The following is a 20,408-nucleotide window of genomic DNA, read 5'->3' as shown; positions in this document are numbered from 1 at the left end:
AAAGATTGTGACCATTTGCGGTTTTCATAATTGTTTCAATGCCAATGATTTCTTTAGGTGTTGAGAATTTATGCACACAATGTTTGCCAACAAATAAGAGACTTCTACTCAATGAAGTATGACTGACACGGAAGTCTTTTCTGATATTTATTAGAACAAAGAATTTTTGCACAAACATGAGGAAAGCAGAATACAGCTCTAGTCCTCCTCTGCAGCCTGGGCCCGAAGGAAGCTGGCCTTCTTCTGGGCAACACGGTCTTTTCTCTGAGCCAGTGTGAGCTTGGCACGATTCCATCTGTCAAAAAAATCATATTAAGTAAGTAAAAGCACAAGAAACTTACCACACAGTAAGTTTAAACAAAGTAACCATTTAATGGGTGTGCGTTATCAAGTTTTCCTGACCAAGCACCAAATGTTTTATCCCCATTCCCCATTCATACATCGAAACGCATGCATATTCTGAAAAAGTCCAGCATGGTCAGCTCTAGTAGATCTGACAACACCGAATGCCCAACAACTACCCAAAGCTGCTCTCAGTCCCGTCTTGAAAATGCCTGCATCAACTGTGCAAATAAAGGACCAACTACAATTCGCTCAGTCTTAACCACTATCATCATCAAGCAGCAGAAACGTAGTGTCAACAAATCTCACCTCTGAAATTTCTAACATTAAAATACCACAAATAAAAGGAAACCAGATGGCACAATGACAAACAGAACGAGTAAAAACATCTGTACCTCTTCTTCTTGACTTCACGCTTGGGTTTCTTTTCGTGCACTGGGTTCTCTCGGATTCCTGTGTGTGCTTTTTTGTACATTTCCTCAATCTGAGGGAGAGAAGTTTCTTAAGCGTTAGAATTCAGTGAACACATCACAAGATTAATAACATCTGATTACAGTTGCACTGATATATTTTAAGAAAAGTCAGTGCAAGGCTGGGACTAGGTTTACGGGCCTGCCCGGGAAACTGCTCCCTTAAGACATATCTCAAGCAAATAAACAGAACGTACTGCATCAGGGTTGACTCCGTTCTTGATGAAGCGAGAGAACTGTTTCTTGTAGGCCTCCTCATCCTCCTCCATCAAGTATTTCATGTACTCCGCGACGTTCAGGCCCATGATGTGCTTGCGGTGGACCTCGGCATTGAACTCCTTGCTTTCAGTGTCATAGCCAGGGAAACGCTTGGTGCTAAAGGAAAATTAGAAACTCTTTTATATGTTGAACATTATAGATTCAAGAAATACTAGGGAAAATACTATGCTTTTTAAATACTAGGGAAAATACCAAGATTTTGAACACGGATTTCCAAGCCATTTTTGGGTCAAAAAAGAAGGAACCTATGCTGGGTTGTTTTAACCCATTGACCAGGTTTGTCCCTTTTGACCAAAGACTTTTTTTTAAACTAACAAACCACAATATTGTAGCCTCTTATGTAAACAAACTGCTCTCAGCCCCGTCTTGAAACGCATTCACATCAGTTGAGCAAATGAAGGACCAACTACAAGTTGCTCAGTTTCAAGAGGTTTCATCATCAAGCACACAGAAATCTCTAAATAAATTACTCCGTCTATATTTCAGAAACATTAGTAAACCAGTTGAAATTAATTTAAAAGTAAGTGGAGAGAGATGTACCTGTGAGGAATAGAGAGACCTCCATCCACTGCCCCATTCAGGGCTCCGAACACCTTGTTGCCGGTAGTGGTTCTGGCCAGGCCTGCGTCAAGGTAGCAAGTGAAAGCCCCTGGCTGTCCATCAATGCTCTCCACATTAAACTCATCACCGGTGACCTCCACCTGGCCTTCGTACACCTTATCAAGGCTGAATTTGTTCAGCAGCTGAAAGAGTGCACATAGTAGTCTGGTTAAAACAACAGTGTCTATGCATCAGTTATACACAGTTCAATGAAAATGATAATGTCAAAAACAGTCCTCATTCACAAGTTTACTTAACCCTGAAGGTGTGGAGCCTCAAGGGCATTATACATTGAAGCAGGTACATTCCAGGGTTGTATATTAACAGGGCTGGGAGCAAAAATAGGGGCTTTTTTGGCACCCGAGGAGTTTTCTCATAGGTCCTACACCTATTGGTGGAAATACACGCATTCTGTGTTTGCGTCAGAGAAACTAAATCAGAGTAGAACCCAGCACAACAGAAACTAAGTGATGCAACTGTACATCGACTGACTGAATATGTATGGGAACAATATTTTAAGAGAAAGTTAATGTTAACTGCATTAACCTGTTGCCTTGTTTGCTGTTTGTGTTCTTTTCACAGCCTCTAATACAGGGGTCTTGAACGTTTTTCGGGGCAAGGACCCCTTAGATGAGAGATGCATGGAGCAGCCCCTTACACTAAATGTGTAAACAGAGCTTTTTATATAGAAACAACCCTTTTTGTCACAGAAATATTATGTTATGACATTACATTAGCACTATTATGCATGTTATTGTTGCACATACATACTTTTCTGTGTATTATTTTTATTGTTAATATAGATCGATTATTTTAAGGGATTTGCAGCATCATACATTTTCATTTTACTGTGAGATGGACAGTTAAACATTTACTTGCCCTGAACCTTAGTTTTTATTAAGGCTTCAATGAGATGACTGAACCTGGTTAATGGCACAAATACTATTTGAGTGGAGGTAGAGGTTGTCTCTAGATGCGAAAGAAATCAGTGCAGATGTTATGCATTGTGTGGTAAAAGCAGTAAGCGTAATTATTTTTTTATTTTTTCCCCGCTTCTCTATGCGTTACAGAACACACCGCTATTTTATAATTCTGAGCTCCGTCGTCTTTCTAGTGGATCAGCATTGTCGCGGCTGTTACACAAAAATTCACTAGTTTTCCACATTATTTTTGGGGCAACTTGTTTGACGTGCACCATCAAGTACACAGTGCGCGATTCATTGATTTTAAACATGTACGATAGTTTTGTCAGAGTTTACAATGCTGAAGCGGTGTGGTGTCATTTGCCTGTCAAATTAGCGCTTTACAGCTTTAACAAATTTGAACAGAAGTACAGAAATATATGAGAATACACTTTATGCGTCCTCTGAACTTATCGGAAGGGAGACTGATGCACTGATTCTAAACTTACAGTCTTGAAAGAAAAACATAGGTACTTATTTGCATTAGTTGAAGACCCATGCTCTAATATGTAGAATGTCTGTATTATATATTTAGTCTTAATTTCTTTCTATATTCCATCTACATCACCCAAATCCCACGAGACAACAAAAACAATGCAGATCACAGCATTCTTATTTAATCGTTTTGCTCCTATAATGTGTGGTGCGCCATGATGTGACAAAGACGGCACACCACCCACGAACAGCTTTTCAAACAGAAACTGAAAACTTTTATTTCACTGTAGGCTACATTTATTATATATGGGTTCAATATAAACAAATGTGTAATTATAACTTATGCGATTTTAAAAATATTTATCGTTGAGAAATTGCTCAAGCAGGGGGGTCTAAAAAAACATTTAAGGTGGCACGGCACTAGATATAATTTTATTGCAACTCAAATATTGTTGTATTTATCTTCACAGTAATTAAAAAAGAATAATACGGTTTTGTAAAAAATAGCTGCTGACATTATCACCTGAAAGAGTCTACTGGCTCCACTGGACCTATTTTTTCTGTTCTACTTTTAAAGCATCCGCACACTAGGTCTCCTACCACTACAGTCACTTGCACAAAGCCTGTTTTTTTATTGAAATTATTCGTATTGCAATGATAGTGTTTGTAATGCTTTTGACAGATAAAAGAAAAGGGTCAGCAGCTTCTGTCAGCAGGCTTTCTGATTGGGTATCGTTTAGTTCCACGTGACAATCAACAGAGTTCTTGTGCCTTTGTCCTCAGGGTTTCCCCCACACATCAGGATTTCTGATCGAAATATTCAACATGTTAAATAATCACGATTCACGATCGGGGCGGCTCCAGTGTTCCTCCAATCAGGTTCATTCACTCTTAACACACACCACACCACAGGGAAATCGGATAAGATCATTTTTAGAGCCATTTAAGATCATCAAGACTTTACCTAGGATGGGTAAGGGGAGAATTCAGCCCGATTATTTTGCGGTGAGACCCCGGCATTACAACGTTACCTTTAGATCTGCTTATGTTGCATCAACGCATCTTTTTGCAGCGTTGCTCTTTAAAACCAACCACTGACATGTCTGTTGAGCACATGAACGTCATGGCCAATCAGAGGCTAGCTTTGTACAAGCACATGTTCTTCGAGTTCTGGACTTATCGCAAATGGCATCATTGTAAAGAACAGCATGCAAATCAGAAGCAAGTAAAAGTGTGAAGTGTAGTCAGACTCATTTATTGTCTGTGCACTTGCAAGTGAGCTTGCACTAAACCAAAGTCACTAACTTCAGTAATGGCGAATGTTTTAGCTCACTTTCTGTATGTGAAATCTTGACTTGAGGCATAAAACAGCAACAAAACCGTCTTGTCTGGGTAGCCAATAGGAACATTGTGTGTCTTTTCTATTAATTAACATTAACAATGATGATGATAACATCAAAGGAAATCAACAATGTTCAGTGTTTCCCACATGATTTTGACAGACTTGTGGCGCTGGTGACATCACGAAATGATTAGCATATGTGTGACGTCATCACGTCGTGTTTGCATCTTGTTAGTGTTAGCACTTGATATCGGTTTTTCTTCTACTCTCAGATCGGTCACATTATTCTGTATTTTACAACTGAATGCCACCAGTAGTCCATTTAGCTGCAGCTAAAATCCTGATTTATAAACTCATCTTCAGACAAAAATCATAAGTACATCTACATTAAAGAGTGGCTATATGCTGTTTGACCTTTCTCGACAATGTGTTGCTGCATTAAGGATGCTTCTTTGATTTTAAATGCAAGTGATAGTTAAATACACTACACGAGAGGCCGAGGGCTCGCACACACACGGAGCTCATCGGAAGAGAGTGCATGCGAACACGAAAGAGGACACGCGCGTACGGCGCCACACGCCACTCACACCAAACAAGTCAGGAAAGAGAGAAGATGCGGAAGCGCTGTTCATCCACTAGTTAATCGATCACAGATACAGTCATTATCACGGATGGATAAAAAATTACAAAATGTGACACCAAATATACTTGGGCGGCCATTAATATACCTGGGCGGACCGCCCAAGTAAATGCATTGTATGTAAAACGCTGATGTTTTTAATCTTGCACAGATACAGGTCCGATTTCTTGTCATAAAGCCTCCATGTACTGCAACCAACTTTTTTGGTTGCCTTGCACGCTTTCCAAATCAAGTTTGGAAACACAAACCAACTTATCACAAAAACAAACATCTTACAGAATCAACAAGGATTACACTTGAGGACTACTAGCAAGAAATACATTTAATCTCCAAAGACATTTTCCCATACTCCGTTCCAAGTGAAAAAACAATATGCCTTCACATACAACACAAATTACCAATCAAAATTGAATTGTGAATCACCAATTTTTACTGAACAACTGTATGTTGGAATTTGATTTGATGACCACCTTCAGTAAAATTGTAGTCTTTAGGTTGTCCGGAAAACGATAAAATGTCTAATCATTAACGTCAATGTTCGGTTTGTGTGATGAGAGTAAGGTGCATAGCAGAGTTCTATCAAAGTGTTTAAAGATGTCAACTTGGGAACGAGACTTACCCTGCGGGCGAGAAGTAGACCTGTGCAGTAGGCTGCAGCGTAATTGGTCAAACCCACACTGATGCCATACTTGGGCAGCTCATGGGAGTAGGCCGCACACACAATCATGTCACCCTCGATCTTGGCATAGGCGATCTGAAGAAAAACATCTCAATCATAATTTGCCTGTATGCAAGAAAATCAAGACTACAGCCCAAATTTGTCAGGGCTGGTCAACTGGCCAATCTGGAAGAGTGTTTACATAAATAAACATCAACTATAAATGTATGTATGACAACACATTTGTGAAATGTTGATCCGAACGCGTGTCAAAAGGAGGAACCGACAAACTTTCCTTATTTTCCTCCCAAAAAAAGCAATGATCCTAGGCATTTGTGGAGTTGTCTCAGAATAAGCTCTCATACGGAAAAGAACAGCTTTAAACCAACCTGGCAGATAATGTCCCTGTTGGTGAAACGGACGATCATCCTATACTTGGGTGTGTTGTACTTATTCTTGTCTTGGATAACTAGGCGCTTGCGGGCAAAGTAATCTGTTTTACCCTCTGGAAAGCAAAATAAAAGTAAAATCAATATCAGGTATCCCTTTAAGACTTTGTACAAGTTCTTTTTATAAAGACCTGCATTTACCTCTCCTTCTCCTGAACTTCACCTGGTACCTCTTGAAGTAGGCCTTGTTCTTCACAACTTTAACAAATCCCTAAAAGATTACATAACAGCTTATGAAAATCACATTTCAGAACGATGTAAACCATGCAAAATGTTGCTGCAATAAAAACTGACTTGATCTGATTGTTAAAGCTCCAATCAGATGCGCATGTCTACAAGTTTAGCACGTTAGCATCAAACATGTCAAGCAAGTGTCGGAACGCTGTTCAATACTTCATTCATGCATTTTGAGAACGTGTGAGATTTTGAAAACGATTAATACTAAAGCAGACACGGTCTACAGTATGCATCGCTCTCCAATACTCATGTGGGAAGGGCTTGAAATCAGCCATAAGGCCACGTTTGGATTCGTACCGGACTCTGTTTGTCCGAGAAAATCTTAATCCATCCTTTTATTTTCTGACATAACAGTAAAACAAAATGGCACCAAACAGACAATCAACCTTTAGGGAACATGATAATCGTAATATTGCGGCGCTGTACTGACCATTTTGCAGACTTTTCAGTCTCCTAAGCAGGAGCCTGGAGCCAAACTGGGGAGTTTCGACTCCGCCGCACTGGAAAAGAAAGAATGATGTGCGCATGCGCTGTAAATACTGTCCGCCGCAAAGCTGGTGAGGAAATCCGAAGAGACCTCTGCTGCTTTGGATGAATAATTGCGATTATGTTTATATACCGCACACTTTGAAAGTCTAATTTAATTTAATATCCAGTTTAAGCACTTTGTTGCAAAAAAAACCCCAAAGAAGTAAAAATTGAATTCAGCTATTCATTTTAAAATATTTCTTTATATTAAACTTTTAAAGCAGTGGCCCTTGACATATATATTGGGATATTGATTTTTTTTCATTTTGTTAGTTGTAAGTATTATAATAAATATCATATATAAATCTGTTTTTGGACAATACTGACAGTTTTTGACAGCGGAACTAGGCCTTACAGACACGCCTTCTCAGGAGAGATGATGAACACATTATTGGAGAAAGTAATTCTCCTTTGTACTTTTAAAATAGGTTCCACGTAGAGAAAGTCTCATAGGCTGGATTTATGCGTCAATTATGCATTGTTGCGAAGAGGAAGGCGTGTCCTACATCAGAAAGAAATGAGATTCACGTCAGCACAACCAGGGAAAACCAGAAAAGTTGGTTGTCTGTGCGACGTCTTCTGCCACCCGTGTATCCGAACGGTGTCTAGTCATTAATTCATGTAAGTCTGTTAAAAGTCTATTTTTTATAGCCATCTGATGGTGAGTTGTTTATTTGATTTGTATGTCTAGTTTCTTTTTACAAAGGTAGCATATTATAACAGAATACAAATAATAAACGGGACAAATGCAGCACATTAAGGACAATAGTGACACAACATGATTAAAAAGATAAAATCCATTTGGGTTTACTTACAAAACATTGCATCAGATTTTCTTTTTGACATACAGTATCGCTTCAATACTAAATTTATCCTAAATATTGAATTCAATAGTGTTGTGTCTACATAGCTGTTATCCTTCAGTGATATTTCCTGCATATTTCAATAACGTAAAAAGAACACAATAGATAAGATGTCTTATTATTATTAAACATTATATTAGACATTATAGAATATGTTTGTTATGTCTTTATATTCAGAGGTTATCTTTCATGGTTCTGTACATTGAGCAGTCTACATTACATAATTGGACATTTAAAATGAACTTTTATAACAAAACAGTGAAACGGTCACTAAAATTGTTAGACGTCGATTTTAATGGTTATTGTTAGTCTTCTGCTTCATACTTTTGGTTGCTAACAAGTTATGTTTATGTGGGACCTTCTATGAACAGCAGAGGGTGATAGAGAATCAGTAAGTCACTCAGGCAGCGCATGTGTACGCATGCGCAGTTCTCTTCTGTGCAGCGCATAGCCAATGTTCTGGTGGCATGAGTGACTGCTGGAGGAGCTGCAGTAACTGCTCTGCTGTCTGCGCATACACGGGCTCATACAATGAGTCTATGGACTGAACTGTCGAAATCCTGCCCCGGTGTAAAAACTGACCGCTGACGTCGGGCTTGAACCCAGTGCGCAAGGTTATGCAACTTTAACTCGCTCCATGGAAAGTTAATATTTAGCTCAGACCCTTGGGATCGAAAAAGGCTTCAAGGTAAACAATCTGAGACGTTTTTGTGTGTGTGTGTGTGTGCCTGTTGCGGTAGGAGTGTGAATACCGACCAGCGTCCGTTGGTTGTTGTGGCTGTTTTCGTAATAGTTGTCAATTTAATTGTTTTATTCGTCCTGTTTCATCTCATATCCTACAACCTGTCAAAGTACAGTCAAAATACTAAAATAAAATTCAACAACGGTTACTTATTAAACAGTCTATACAGGTTGAGGTGTAGACTGTCCGTTAGCCACCACTGCTAACATTTTTAGCCAGAGTCAGACAGCTGTGAACATAAAAGTAGACGTCGACATGTGTGTATATTATAGTATTTTGTTATACAGGCTCATGCAGGTGTAACCTGCTATATGTTACCAATATTTCTTTGTTGTAATGCGATTTACTTCAAGTCTTGCGTACAAAATGTACAGCTGATCTTATGAGGTAACGTTACTCGCTGGGTTGTTTGCCAGCAGATATTGAATAACGGGTATACATATCTTCATAGCTATTTTAATATTATTTTTGCTTTTGACTATTAAGTTCACGTGTAAGCAGCATACACTACTATCCCAGGTCATCGGAAGTTACCGCACGTGCATGTGATCAAAACATTGCCATGGGTCACAGTGCCACGTTTAGATGTCTTGGATGGGGTGAGAGCCAGGCATCATGTATTGATCAGAGAAAACCAGTCGAGTGTGGTCATATTAAACAACCAACAAACATGATCTATTGTGTTTTGTGGTGTTTAGAGAGGAAGTTATCATAAATGCCTGAATGGCACAATACAAACCTATGCTATGCAGCATGGGTGTTTTCCACCTTAATATGTTGCTTTACCCTTACATTATTCAGTGCATCTGGAAGGTTTAGGGGATTTTGAGTTGGTTACCACCTATATAGTTGGAAGGGTGTGCTAGTAGAACATCTTAACTTTGTTGTACTTTGTGTTGTGACTTCAACATTATGGAAGATTTTCAGAAAGAACTAAATTGTGCCTCCTGTCTATTTTGTTTGCTCTTTAAATGGACTCCACAACTGCGTGTTTGAAGGTTTATATTGTGTACATATTTTTAAATGTTTTGGATGGACTATATATTCATGTGTTATAGAGCTGCACGATTCTGGATACACTGAGAATCACAATTCTTTTCTTTCAAATTGAGATTGCGATTCTTTTACGATTCTGAATGATGAGTAATACATCATTTAGTAGAGGTTCTGTCAAAAAAAAATTGGGGTATGTAATATGTAGGACTTTGGTTCAAAATTATTACATATTTCATGGTTAACCTACAGTAACTATAGTGCGAATTTTTTAGAAGTAAACTAAAGTTTTGTTTACTTTAAATGCAAAAGTTTAACTTCCTAAAAAGTATTAATGCATTGAATTAACTTGTATATGAAATATTTATACTGTAAAACAAATTCATAAGGTGACACTTGCAATTAAAGGTCTTTAGAAAGATTTATCAATTTGCCTGACATCTACAGACTGCTTGAAGGGGTCTTTAAAGAAAGACACTACTGATAAATGTAACAACGCAGTATTATCTCCTGTAAACAGTATAAAATAACCTGAAAACATGAAATGATGAAAACTTGATGAAAAGCTCTAATAGCGCAGCTTCTCTATTAGCGTAAATACAGTGATAAGCGCCACACACTCTCGTGACGTGTTTGACCGTAATGACGGATATAACCGCAATGACGGATATAACCGCGAACTCGGATTTGTCCGCGGTACAAACTGCAGTCGTTAGGTTCGTTTGAAAACCTGTCTAGTTAAGATGTGAAGCATAATAATTAAAACAATGTAACACTATCTGAAAGACAATCATAAGAGCAGTTTTGTTGTCAGGCTGTATTTACTTTATATGTTGGTCTGTTATTTAGTGTGTGATTAATTTGGGCAGAGTGAGAGCTTGTAAACGCGGCCCATGCGTGTGAGTTGGCAATTCCAGTACTTCTGTGATCATTTGACACACAAATAATGATAGTGTGTGGTTGAAAAGACAGTTTGTGACGTCGTTACATACCTAATGATGATGATGCTTTCTCTGCTTCTGCAGCAGCACCAGCACACATTGAAGCGTTATGATTTTAGTCGGAGGTGTAAATTAATAGACACGAGAATCGTTGATTTTCATTCATGAGATCGCGTGGGAGCCCGAATCGATATCGCGATCTTTAACGGCTAACCGTGCAGCTCGTTATAATCTTTTTATTGCTGTTGGATTTAAAGGCCATATTGAAAAACAGTCGATGTTCCATATTTTTTTACAAAATGTGAACATAAAGACTGGATAATACAATAAATTGTTCAAATGCCTTAGAAATACTGCCAGAAACGTTTAGATTAGCATGTTTAGTTGATATGATAGCATGATTGATCCAGTGTTTACATTTTGCCTTTAATAGTCAATGATTATTCATGACTAGTTCAAATTCGCACCATACCCTTCACCTTCATCCTCTGACCCTGTCACGGTCTAGAACCACGAGTGAAACAAACCACTGGATCTTTAACTCTGTCTTTATAGTGATTACAGCTGATCCTTTCTGATCGCCACTGATCCACTTTAGTTGCGAACCCGTACAAACTACAAAGTTATGTGCTATTGTACATTCAGGAAGTGGACTGAGTATGACCTGAGGTATGGGTTTCATACCTGATAAGATTTTCGTGATAATGTTGACTGTAACAGTAACTTTTGTAGATCTTGTGTGTGTTTTTGTGGGAATGCTAATGCTTGTTGTTGTGGCCCCAGTGGTGTTATTCTATGTCTCAAGGTTGTTATGTTGGGACCTGGGTAGTGCTTACAATGACTTGCCTGTACTTGCTTTCTAGAAGAAGCCTTCTAGACCCTTGCTTTTGAACTTATATTTTCCCAGTAGCCTATAAGGGATTGTTTATTGTACCACTTACACCTTTGTTAGCGTAGTTCTGTTAGTACACTGCTCCAGTGTATTTCATAATATTGTCACATTAAATTGCTGATCTGTACAAGAATGTTTAGGTCTGCTTTAAGTGGCCTTTGAGCAAATCTGCGTGGCTTTCTCATTTTTTCCCATCGCCTTTCTTTTCTTTCTCCCTCTCTCACTCCAGCCAAACACACACTCACAGTCTCACATGCACATGTAGCTTACATTTGGGCTAAGCAAATGGAACTTGTGTTAGCTTTGCAGGCAGGCGTTATTGCAGTTCCCCTTCTTTAAGACTATCTTGTTATCTCAGACTGCATGACCGAGTGGAATTTCTAAGCAGTAGCATTTAGTCAGGTTGATAATGCAAGCCTGTCATATGCAAAACATCAAAAGGCCTGTATACTGAAAGAGAGGGGAAGATATAATGAAACATAATGGTATACCTTGATCAGGCCTAGTGGTTGTGTTCCTGTCTCTCTCTCACTCACACCATTCATAATCTAATAGGGGGCATGTTTACCTGCCGCACATCATTTGCTACAGATTTCGACAGATCAGATCTCATTGATGTAAACAACTTGAGGAAAAAGGAAAGTACAATTTCTGTTTGATCGGAGCAGGGGAAAAGATTGAAAATTTGTTCTTGTAAACATTGTGATTCACTTAAAGGAGAAGTTCAACAAACCAAAATAACGACTTTAATCGATATATTCTCCTATGGTGCGCGTTCACGAGAGCACTTCGATGCATGCGCATTCGGTTTGAGAATATATCGATTAAAGTCGTTATTTTGGTTTGTTTTCTGGTGTCTGGAGATGTCTGGATAACATACCACCTGCGAGACAGCTCCTGCTGCAGGCCCATACAGAGAACATCTTTAAACTTGCTGTCATTTCTGAAGACCTTAAACATTCCATTACAATAAGTCCCTAAAGCGCTGTTCTAAATCAATGGTTTAGTGTTACATAATGTGAGAGCAGACCATCTGGTCTATGTGGGAAGTCTATAGACAATACATGAAAAAGTCTGTGGCTGTTATGTCTTAAAGGAGATTTATGGGATAATGCAGTTTGAGCTCTATATTATTACAGAAAGGACATTTTTACAGGACGCAAAAGTGAAGTGCGAATTTCTGTGCCACTAGTAATTTCAGCCATCTGTATTACATTTGGTTGGATAGTCAGATAGTACGTCTACTTTTTTGAATCTCCAGGGTTCATGTTGCTAGATATAACCATTTGTTATATGAAATGAGTTTGTTCTGTTTTGTTGCTGTTAATGCTTCTTTATTTACATGTAACAGCTTACAGATTGAATTTGTCCTGTGAATTACCTGTCCTTTATCTGCCTCATGCATTTTCCCTCTTCTCAACAGGTGCTGCAAATGATAAATCGCTGTTTTCCAAACCAACCCCATGCACCGTTTGTTGGTTGTTGTGTTAAAGCTCTTGATGTGTGTTGTATGGCAGCAGGTTGGCTCCCCTGTTGACTATTTGGACAGCTGAAACAGAATTTATAACAGACAGTGGGGGACTCAGCGCTTTGGATAAAGATGTGTCTGACTCCTGCTCTCTTTGCTTTAAGGCCTGGACCTTTCTGTTTGCTCATTCTCACTTGTAACTGTGAGTTTTTATCTCTGATTGGTTTTGACAACTCTTTTTAACCAATAGCATTGATCACACAATTTGTTTGGTTGTTAAGAATTTACTTGTTATCATCCAGTTGTGTTGGTTACATCTTTGCGATTGTCGTGCAACGTCAGTGCTGTCCACATAAAATCTTGCTTATTTAATTTGGCAAAAAATGTTAGTCAGTGTGACATTAACATAAAATGCAAGTCTATCTTGCAGGAACAAATGCTGCTATCATATATTGTGAAACATCAGTGTACACTGTCTGACTCTCAAAGTCTTTTATTCTTGGATTTGTCAGACAGCTCATTATTTTCATTACAAGTAAATTGTGCAATGTTGAGGCTTTCTGCATAGCTAACGGGAATCACCCTGTACAGGGTCAGCCTAGGGATGTTTCACCAAAAACACTGGTCATTTCTAGCCTATTTCCTGTTTTTCTATGCGACACAGGATATATGCCAGCATGCATGTTTGGTTTGTAAGTGGCTTTACATAATGTCATACGCTATTATTATTGTTTTCAGACTCTGTCTTTAATGAACACGGTCTTCACTGCCTCTCACTCTGTTTCTGATAAGCTGGCCGGTTTAATGGGTTGCTGGAAAGCTTTGTGTTGACTCAGCATGTTTAGAGGTCTGTGTATTCTGTTTTTCCTTTTAAACCTCCAGCAGTGCGGATAGAAAATGCATGCACATCACTTTTTTGTTCTGCTTCCAGGATGAGCCGAGGTCTGGCTGTTATTGACATCAGCCTAGAATTTTAAAGCAACACTTTGTAGTTTTTTCGACCTTAAAACAATGTCTCTAAAATTATGTCAGTGGTAGAACAACTCTTAACTGGACGAATTCTACTCAAGCTGCTATCTGAGCAGCCTCATAGCGGCTACAACCACACTCTATAAGTTTTGTGTTCGGGTCGGTACACAGAGCCCCGCCTGTCCCCTGCCTGCGAATGAGTGCGAAATGGTTTCCAAACAACATTTCTGCATTCACTGGTTTCTTCAATTTAGTCAACAAATTCACATGAATTGTGCTGCCCACAGGGAAGCTTGTACAGCAACATTATTTACGACACTGGTAACAATTGCGCTTATCAACCACATGGCTCAAAGTTCAATAGTGTGGCTTTAATATTACCTACCTATACCGGGGTCCTAATGGGGTATTTTTGCATTGAAAATGTAGCAATGCACTAGTCTTTAACTTGATAAGGTGACTTAATATGGTGTCTTACTATTCTTGACACGCTGATAAGTAAAGTAGTATTGCAATGGTCAGGAGTATAAACAATAAAAATGGACGCAGGGGGGCGTCATTTATAAAGACCTCTTAAAGGGATAGTTCACCCTAAAATGAAAAACTTGAGAGTGAGAAAATAATGACAGAATCACAATTTCTCCAGTATCAAACATTTGTTAATATATTAAACTGTAAACTGAACTACTGAAGTTTTAATCGCTTTCTTGACTTAACGTGACTTTATTTAATCTTTTAATATAGCATATTGAAATTGTTGTTTTCTTCTACAAGATCCGAGTTGTGCAAGATTGCTGCACAGGTTTCAAGTTCTTTTTTCATAACGTCTTTCAGATTGTTTTCTAAAAACGGATGTCATTGCAATGTGGCAGTGTTGGCTTTTGTTCACTTCTTTAATTAATAGCAAATAACCCCACTGAATGAAGGCAGGCACTTCATAACCTCTCATTAAACACAATAAAAATGCATGAGGCCTCTCTTCTTTTGTCTTGTTCAGCAACCATAGCCCAGCGCCTCTGCATGAATCATTTAGGAGGTCAGGGTAATGGAAGTGATATTGTTCTGTTTCCTAGCAGATGCTCTTCGTCTTAGTGTATTAAAGTACTAGGCCTTATTTCTCCTAAGATGCTGAGGCGAGTCTACCCATATGATCATGCATCAGCTTAAAGAGTGACATGTTCTAGGGTGCAGTGTTAAATTTAGTTCCTCACTTGCTATTTAAATACTAAGCCAATAGGAAGCTTCTATGGGCAAGAGTATAAAATCTGTTTTTGGTTTTTGAAACCAGCCAACATTGTATTTGCATGTGTGTGCTGTGCACTGCAGCTCCTTGTGCACAGAAACAGCTGTGTGAAACTGTGAATGTGGTACAGCGGTATCCACTATCCATGTACAGAATGCTGGAATAAAGGCCCACAGGGGTTGTAAAGAGGAAACAAGCAAACCTGCCCTGCATCGAAAGAAACCAGCTGAAGCTAAAAAGCTTGATATGACTTTTCATGCCAGTCCACTCCAGATCATCACTACTCTACGTATATGATAGACCACTGGATATGTGTGAGATCTCACTCAAACACTGCTGTTTAGTTTGTCATCCTCAGCTGGAATGTTATTATTAAGTATGAGAATATGCAAAACCTGGATTTGAATTGGCAGAAAATATTTGGATATTTGGCCATGGTCTTTTTATGCATTATGAGTTTGACTTTTGTACATTTTGAATTCGGGTGGATGAGTGGTAGTCCAACTTTTTCAAGTTATTTGCAGGTTCATGCTAATATTCAGTAAAACACATTAAATCGGTACACCCGACGCTAACATTCAATTAGCTCTATAAGACACAGGTGATAGTTCACCCAAAAATACAAATTCTATCATTATTTACTAAACCTCAGGTTGTCCCAAACCTGTATAAGTTTCTTATTTCTGCTAAACACAAGGAAAGATGTTTAAAAGAATGTCAGTAACCAAACAGATCTCATCCCACATTTACTGCCATAGCAGGGAAAATGAATACTATGGGAGTCAATGGGGGATGAGATCTGTTTAGTTACTGACATTCTTTTAAACATCTTCCTTTGTGTTTAGCAGAACAAAGAAATGTATACAGGTTTAGAACAATCTGAGGGTGAGTAAATGATGACAGAATTTTCATTTTTGGGTGACCTATCCCTTTAATGCCATGCCACTAACAAAAGATTTACGAATATTAACTTCTATATTAACTTTATATGTCACCTATGAAAACATAAAACAAAACAAAAAATCAGGCATTCTTTTTAATCCTTTATTCATATCTGAACTTTGTCCTGTTGTTTCCTATTCCCGCCTCTTTCTAAAGCGCTATCTAAGAAAACGTTGTCTTAAACCCTGAGAGTTTCAAGTCATTTAGGGAATATTATTACATGGTATATTTTGTTTTTCAGTGGTTTAGGAGACCACAAAACCCATGCGTGCGCCACGTGCGGTCATAATTTGTCAGAAATGGGAGGTCGCAAGAGGAAACGTAAGCTGTATAATAGAGGATTCAGAGAAGTGCTTATGCAAATGAGAAACCTGCTTTGCTGTGCAGAGATAGACTTCCCCTGAGTTTATCATTACAGCTCACTTGTGTCACGAAACTCGGCGCAGTAAGCAGGAAAAGGGCTTTTTTTCTCTGTTGGGTAAATTCCAACACATGAGTTGGTGATACAGCAGCTGTAAATGACTGTAGTGACTGACACTGCTACTGTACAGCTGTTTGTCTTAATGATTCTGCTGGAGCACTTTGACCCGTAGTGACAGCGTGACTTTAAAAAACTGCTCATGACTTCAGAAATCGTAACTTTTAAAGACAGGAGCATCTCAGAGGATTCATGATTTAATTTTTTTATGGTTTCTCTTGTGGCTTGGTTAGTGGAATTGGTTTATGAGGGGACTTCAGTGACATCTTTCTTTAGGTAAGAGCAATGTGAAGTTTGTTCTTTTAATAAAGGAAGGAAATCATTACTATTAGAGTAAATTAAGTACAATAATCTCGTAGAAATAGATAAGGGATTTCAGCCATGATCTGGAGAAGAGTTTGGGACTTTCTGGAATGGTGTTGCAAGATTTCACTGTTTGGGCTATTGATACTCTTTTTGCTTTGTGCTTTTAATAATTGTTTCGAGAGAACCTCTATGATTCAGAGCGAGTCATTTGTGCACTCTTATCTTTTAGTTGGAAAGTACACAACTACCTCAAACATTTTCTTGAAAATATCAAGTGACACATGTCATCCAATTCGGGTGCACACCTAACTAATGACCTAGTAAACCATTCTGTGCTTGTGGCTGTAAAGAACTTTTCATAAAACCCTTACACAGCAGTTTAAAGACTCCAAAGGGGAAGCCAAAGAAAAGTGACATCTTGGTCAGATTTTTTGTCAAAATGTTTATTTTCTGTTTATTTTGTGTGATTTATTTGTTTTAAAGGGATAGTTCACCCAAAAATGTAAATTCTGTCACCATTTTCTCACCCTCAAGTTGTTCCAAACCTTTATACATTTCTTGGTTCTGTTGAACACAAAGAAAGATATTTGGAAGAATGTTAGCAATTTTCAGTTCTGGGACATGATTCACACCATAGTAGAAAGAAAACATTTCTGGGGCACCTTTATCTTTCCTACTATGGTAGTCAATGATCTGAAAATTGCTAGCATTCTTCCAAATATCTTTCTTTGTGTTCAACTAAACAAAGTAATTTATATAGATTTGGAACAACTTGAGGGTGAGTAAATGATGACCAGTGTTGGGTAAGTTACTCTCAAAAAGTAATTAATTACTAGTTACTAATTACATATTCAATAGTGTAATTAGATTACTGTACAAATTACTCTCTCCAAAAGGTATTTAGTTACTTATTACTAATTACTTTCTATATTCTATATCAACCTTGATTAGTTAAGTGATTCAAGGATAAGCATGAAAGGGCTCTTTTAATTCATTTAAATAAATAATATTAAAATACATAAAGTAGTATTATTAACTGACCAAAGTATTACAAATGTGAGAATTATACATGAAAGCACAGATTTTAAAGTTAGACTTTGAATTTTGATGTCAATTCCACTATTGCACACACATATATTACACAAAGTATTTAGTTTAATTACATCAGAAGTAACTGTAATTAAATTACAGAAAAAATAAGAGTAATCCCTTACTTTACTTTTTCAAGGGAAAAGTAATTAAATTACAGTAACTAATTACTTAGTAACTAGTTACACCCAACACTGATGATGACCTAACTTTCCTTTTTTGGTGAACTATCCCTTTAAAGGGTGCTATGTGTTGTGGCAGATAAGCATTTTTTAATCCTTTTTTGTATTCACTCTTGGATGAAATATGCTGAAAGATTGTCATGAATTCTACTTAAAAGCTGTGATCTGTACATTCCAAAAACGTTTTATTGCCAAAAGCCTGTTTAGAAGTATGCTCTACACTCCAAACCAAGTATGAAAACCGTTGAATATGTTTGCGGTAATATTCAGTTCCAAGAGTTTGTTTGTCACATTCAAATCCTAATAGTCTGCATGCTAATTATTTGGACAGTACAACATTTTTTTTTATTGACGTTAATCTTTTCATACACAGGAATGCATGTATAAGTGTATTGCTATTGTATCAGGTTGAAGCACCCTTGAGTTTTTAGCAAATGTTGTTGCAAAATGTAAACTCTGAAACAGGTGTGGAGTGTGACCGCATTTAAGAGTGTAAACTCTCCATTGTCCACCCCTATCTCTTGAAATGTAAAAGAAACCTATTACTAAGGCCACCTTGCCAACACTGCCTATGATTTTTGTTATGCTTTCTGGATTCACTTTTACAATTTTAATAAATTATTTTGTTGTTTTTGTTGTACCGTAGGTGGCGACAGACAAGGTAACAGGCAAGCTGAGTTCAACTCTTTCATGGGTGAAGAACTCAGTGTCGCATACGGTGAGTCAGATGGCTAGTCAGGTGGCCACGCCCTCTTCGCTGCACACCGCTGCGGCATCGTCAACTGCCTCCCTGTCGTCGCCCTCCTCGGCCTCCCCATCCCAGCTCAGTCCGGATGAGGTGGAGCTATTGGCCAAACTAGAGGAGCAGAACAGGTAAAAGCTGGACGATTTGTTTCCAATCTTCATCATCTTTGTCTAAAAAAAGCATAGCAGTGTAACACATTGCTGATTCAATGTTGTGCCCAAAGCATGTGAGAAAAGCATTGATTGTCATTTTGGATGCATTGCTTGGTCAAAATATTTGCTGTTGCGTACATAAGATAAGCTGAAAGCTTGGGAAAGAATCACATATGTAGAGATGTCTGAATGTCTCCTTTGAATATTACACATACCTTTTCTCTTATTTCAGGTCATGAATAGATGAATGGAATTTGTTGTGTTTATAGCATTCCTTCATGCTTAACAGCAGGAAGTTGTAAAGGTCCTCTGGCTTTTTCTTAACGAAGCACTTTTTCAAATTTTTATTGGGCTTTAGACTTGGAGGCCGTTTCAAGTATGTTCACCCTTGAATTTATGAGCTCTAGTCTTGTCCAGATTCTCTGATAGTGTGGTCCGAATTTAGACAGCACTTAAGTACATTGTTATGTCAAGAGTGTTGACATGTTGCTAACACAGTGAAGCCTTCGCTGGGGTGATGGCACAGTGCTCGTCCAAATAAATATAGATCCTGTGAGAGATCAAGGTCTGTGAAATCTGCCTGTCACTCTTACTGTGTCCCTCCTTAAATCAGTTCTCCCCTCTATGCTGTCTTCACGTGTTAACTTTCTTCCACATACTGTAGTAGGATAGGAGACGCATATCAAATGAAACAAACATGGATATGAATGCAGATGACCACAGACCTCTAGTCACAGATATCCTCCGACTGGATGGAGCTAAAAATCAGCGTCCATGCCCATTATGCACTGTGACTTTTTTGCACAGATTTGCACACATTCACCAGCAATTATTGTTGACTCATCCAGACTGCAGATCAGGGCAGAAATCTGACAATATTGAGTAGTGTCTGTCAAATAAATCTGGTTTACATAGGAAATATATATCTTATAATTCCCATCATATTTAGGCCTAATCCACACGTACACAGGTATTTTTATAAACTGAGTTTTTCCTTCTTCATTTAAAAAGAATGCATCCACATGAAAACGCAAAAACACAAAAAATAAAGCGCTGTCAAAAGCATGCCAAACCAACAGGTGGCGATATAACCCTATCCATAAAGCTGTGTTGGCCAATCAGAAGCCTGGAATCTGACGTCAAACAAAGGAGATAGCGGCACGCATTCCAATGTCATATGCCAAATCTCCGGTTAACACTGAAACCGAAGTTTCTAAAAATCTTCTCCCTGGCAGGAGTTTTCAGAAAAGTTCGGTTTCAGTGACCGAGTACTGCGATTGCGTGTGGACAAACGGCCAAACCGCGTAGAAAAAACTGCGGTTTTGAAAATACCCGTGGGCCTTGGTCAGTATGTAGACTGAGTTTGACCTGTGACCTTTATTAAATGGCAGCATGGGTGCAGTGCACAGAACAGCTGACCTCTGACATTAGCGTTCATCAGGACAGCTGGAGGCCACAGCT

General features: G+C 38.4%; 2 protein-coding genes across 7 annotated transcripts in view; one reads left to right on the top strand and one right to left on the bottom strand.

The window, feature by feature from the left end:
- Positions 1-134: 134 nt before the first annotated feature.
- rpl5b (ribosomal protein L5b) lies at positions 135-6,959 on the bottom strand. The gene is made up of 8 exons (XM_057338351.1): positions 6,845-6,959; positions 6,319-6,388; positions 6,118-6,233; positions 5,690-5,824; positions 1,632-1,834; positions 1,010-1,187; positions 738-826; positions 135-295 (listed from the first exon to the last, which is right to left on the bottom strand). Exons 1-8 carry the CDS (start codon positions 6,845-6,847, stop codon positions 199-201), a joined length of 891 nt encoding a protein of 296 aa, XP_057194334.1. The 5' UTR covers positions 6,848-6,959; the 3' UTR covers positions 135-198.
- Positions 6,960-7,463: 504 nt separating this feature from the next.
- evi5b (ecotropic viral integration site 5b) overlaps positions 7,464-20,408 on the top strand; it is a 48,062-nt gene continuing 35,117 nt past the window's right edge. For 4 of the 6 annotated variants that reach the window (XM_057337604.1, XM_057337600.1, XM_057337606.1 and 1 more), the window contains exons 1-2: positions 8,256-8,493; positions 18,697-18,923. In XM_057337604.1, coding sequence (XP_057193587.1) covers positions 18,778-18,923 — 146 coding nt within the window. In that variant the 5' untranslated portion in view covers positions 8,256-8,493; positions 18,697-18,777. Of the gene's footprint in view, positions 7,564-8,255; positions 8,494-16,640; positions 16,750-18,696; positions 18,924-20,408 lie in introns of those variants that run through there. The other 2 variants (XM_057337601.1, XM_057337602.1) reach the window with 2 other exon arrangements.

This window comes from Triplophysa rosa, linkage group LG7, assembly GCF_024868665.1.
Source record: "Triplophysa rosa linkage group LG7, Trosa_1v2, whole genome shotgun sequence".
Lineage (NCBI taxonomy): Eukaryota > Metazoa > Chordata > Actinopteri > Cypriniformes > Nemacheilidae > Triplophysa > Triplophysa rosa.
The sequence above is the reverse complement of the archived record's forward strand: the minus strand, read 5'-3'. Positions and strand labels throughout refer to the sequence as shown.

Coding starts and splice junctions, on each gene's coding strand:
- rpl5b (XM_057338351.1), bottom strand. Junction 1,835..5,689: donor GTCTACTTCTCGCCCGCAGG/GTAAGTCTCGTT, acceptor GCACTCTTTCAG/CTGCTGAACAAATTCAGCCT. Junction 827..1,009: donor ACGGAGTCAACCCTGATGCA/GTACGTTCTGTT, acceptor TCTCTCCCTCAG/ATTGAGGAAATGTACAAAAA.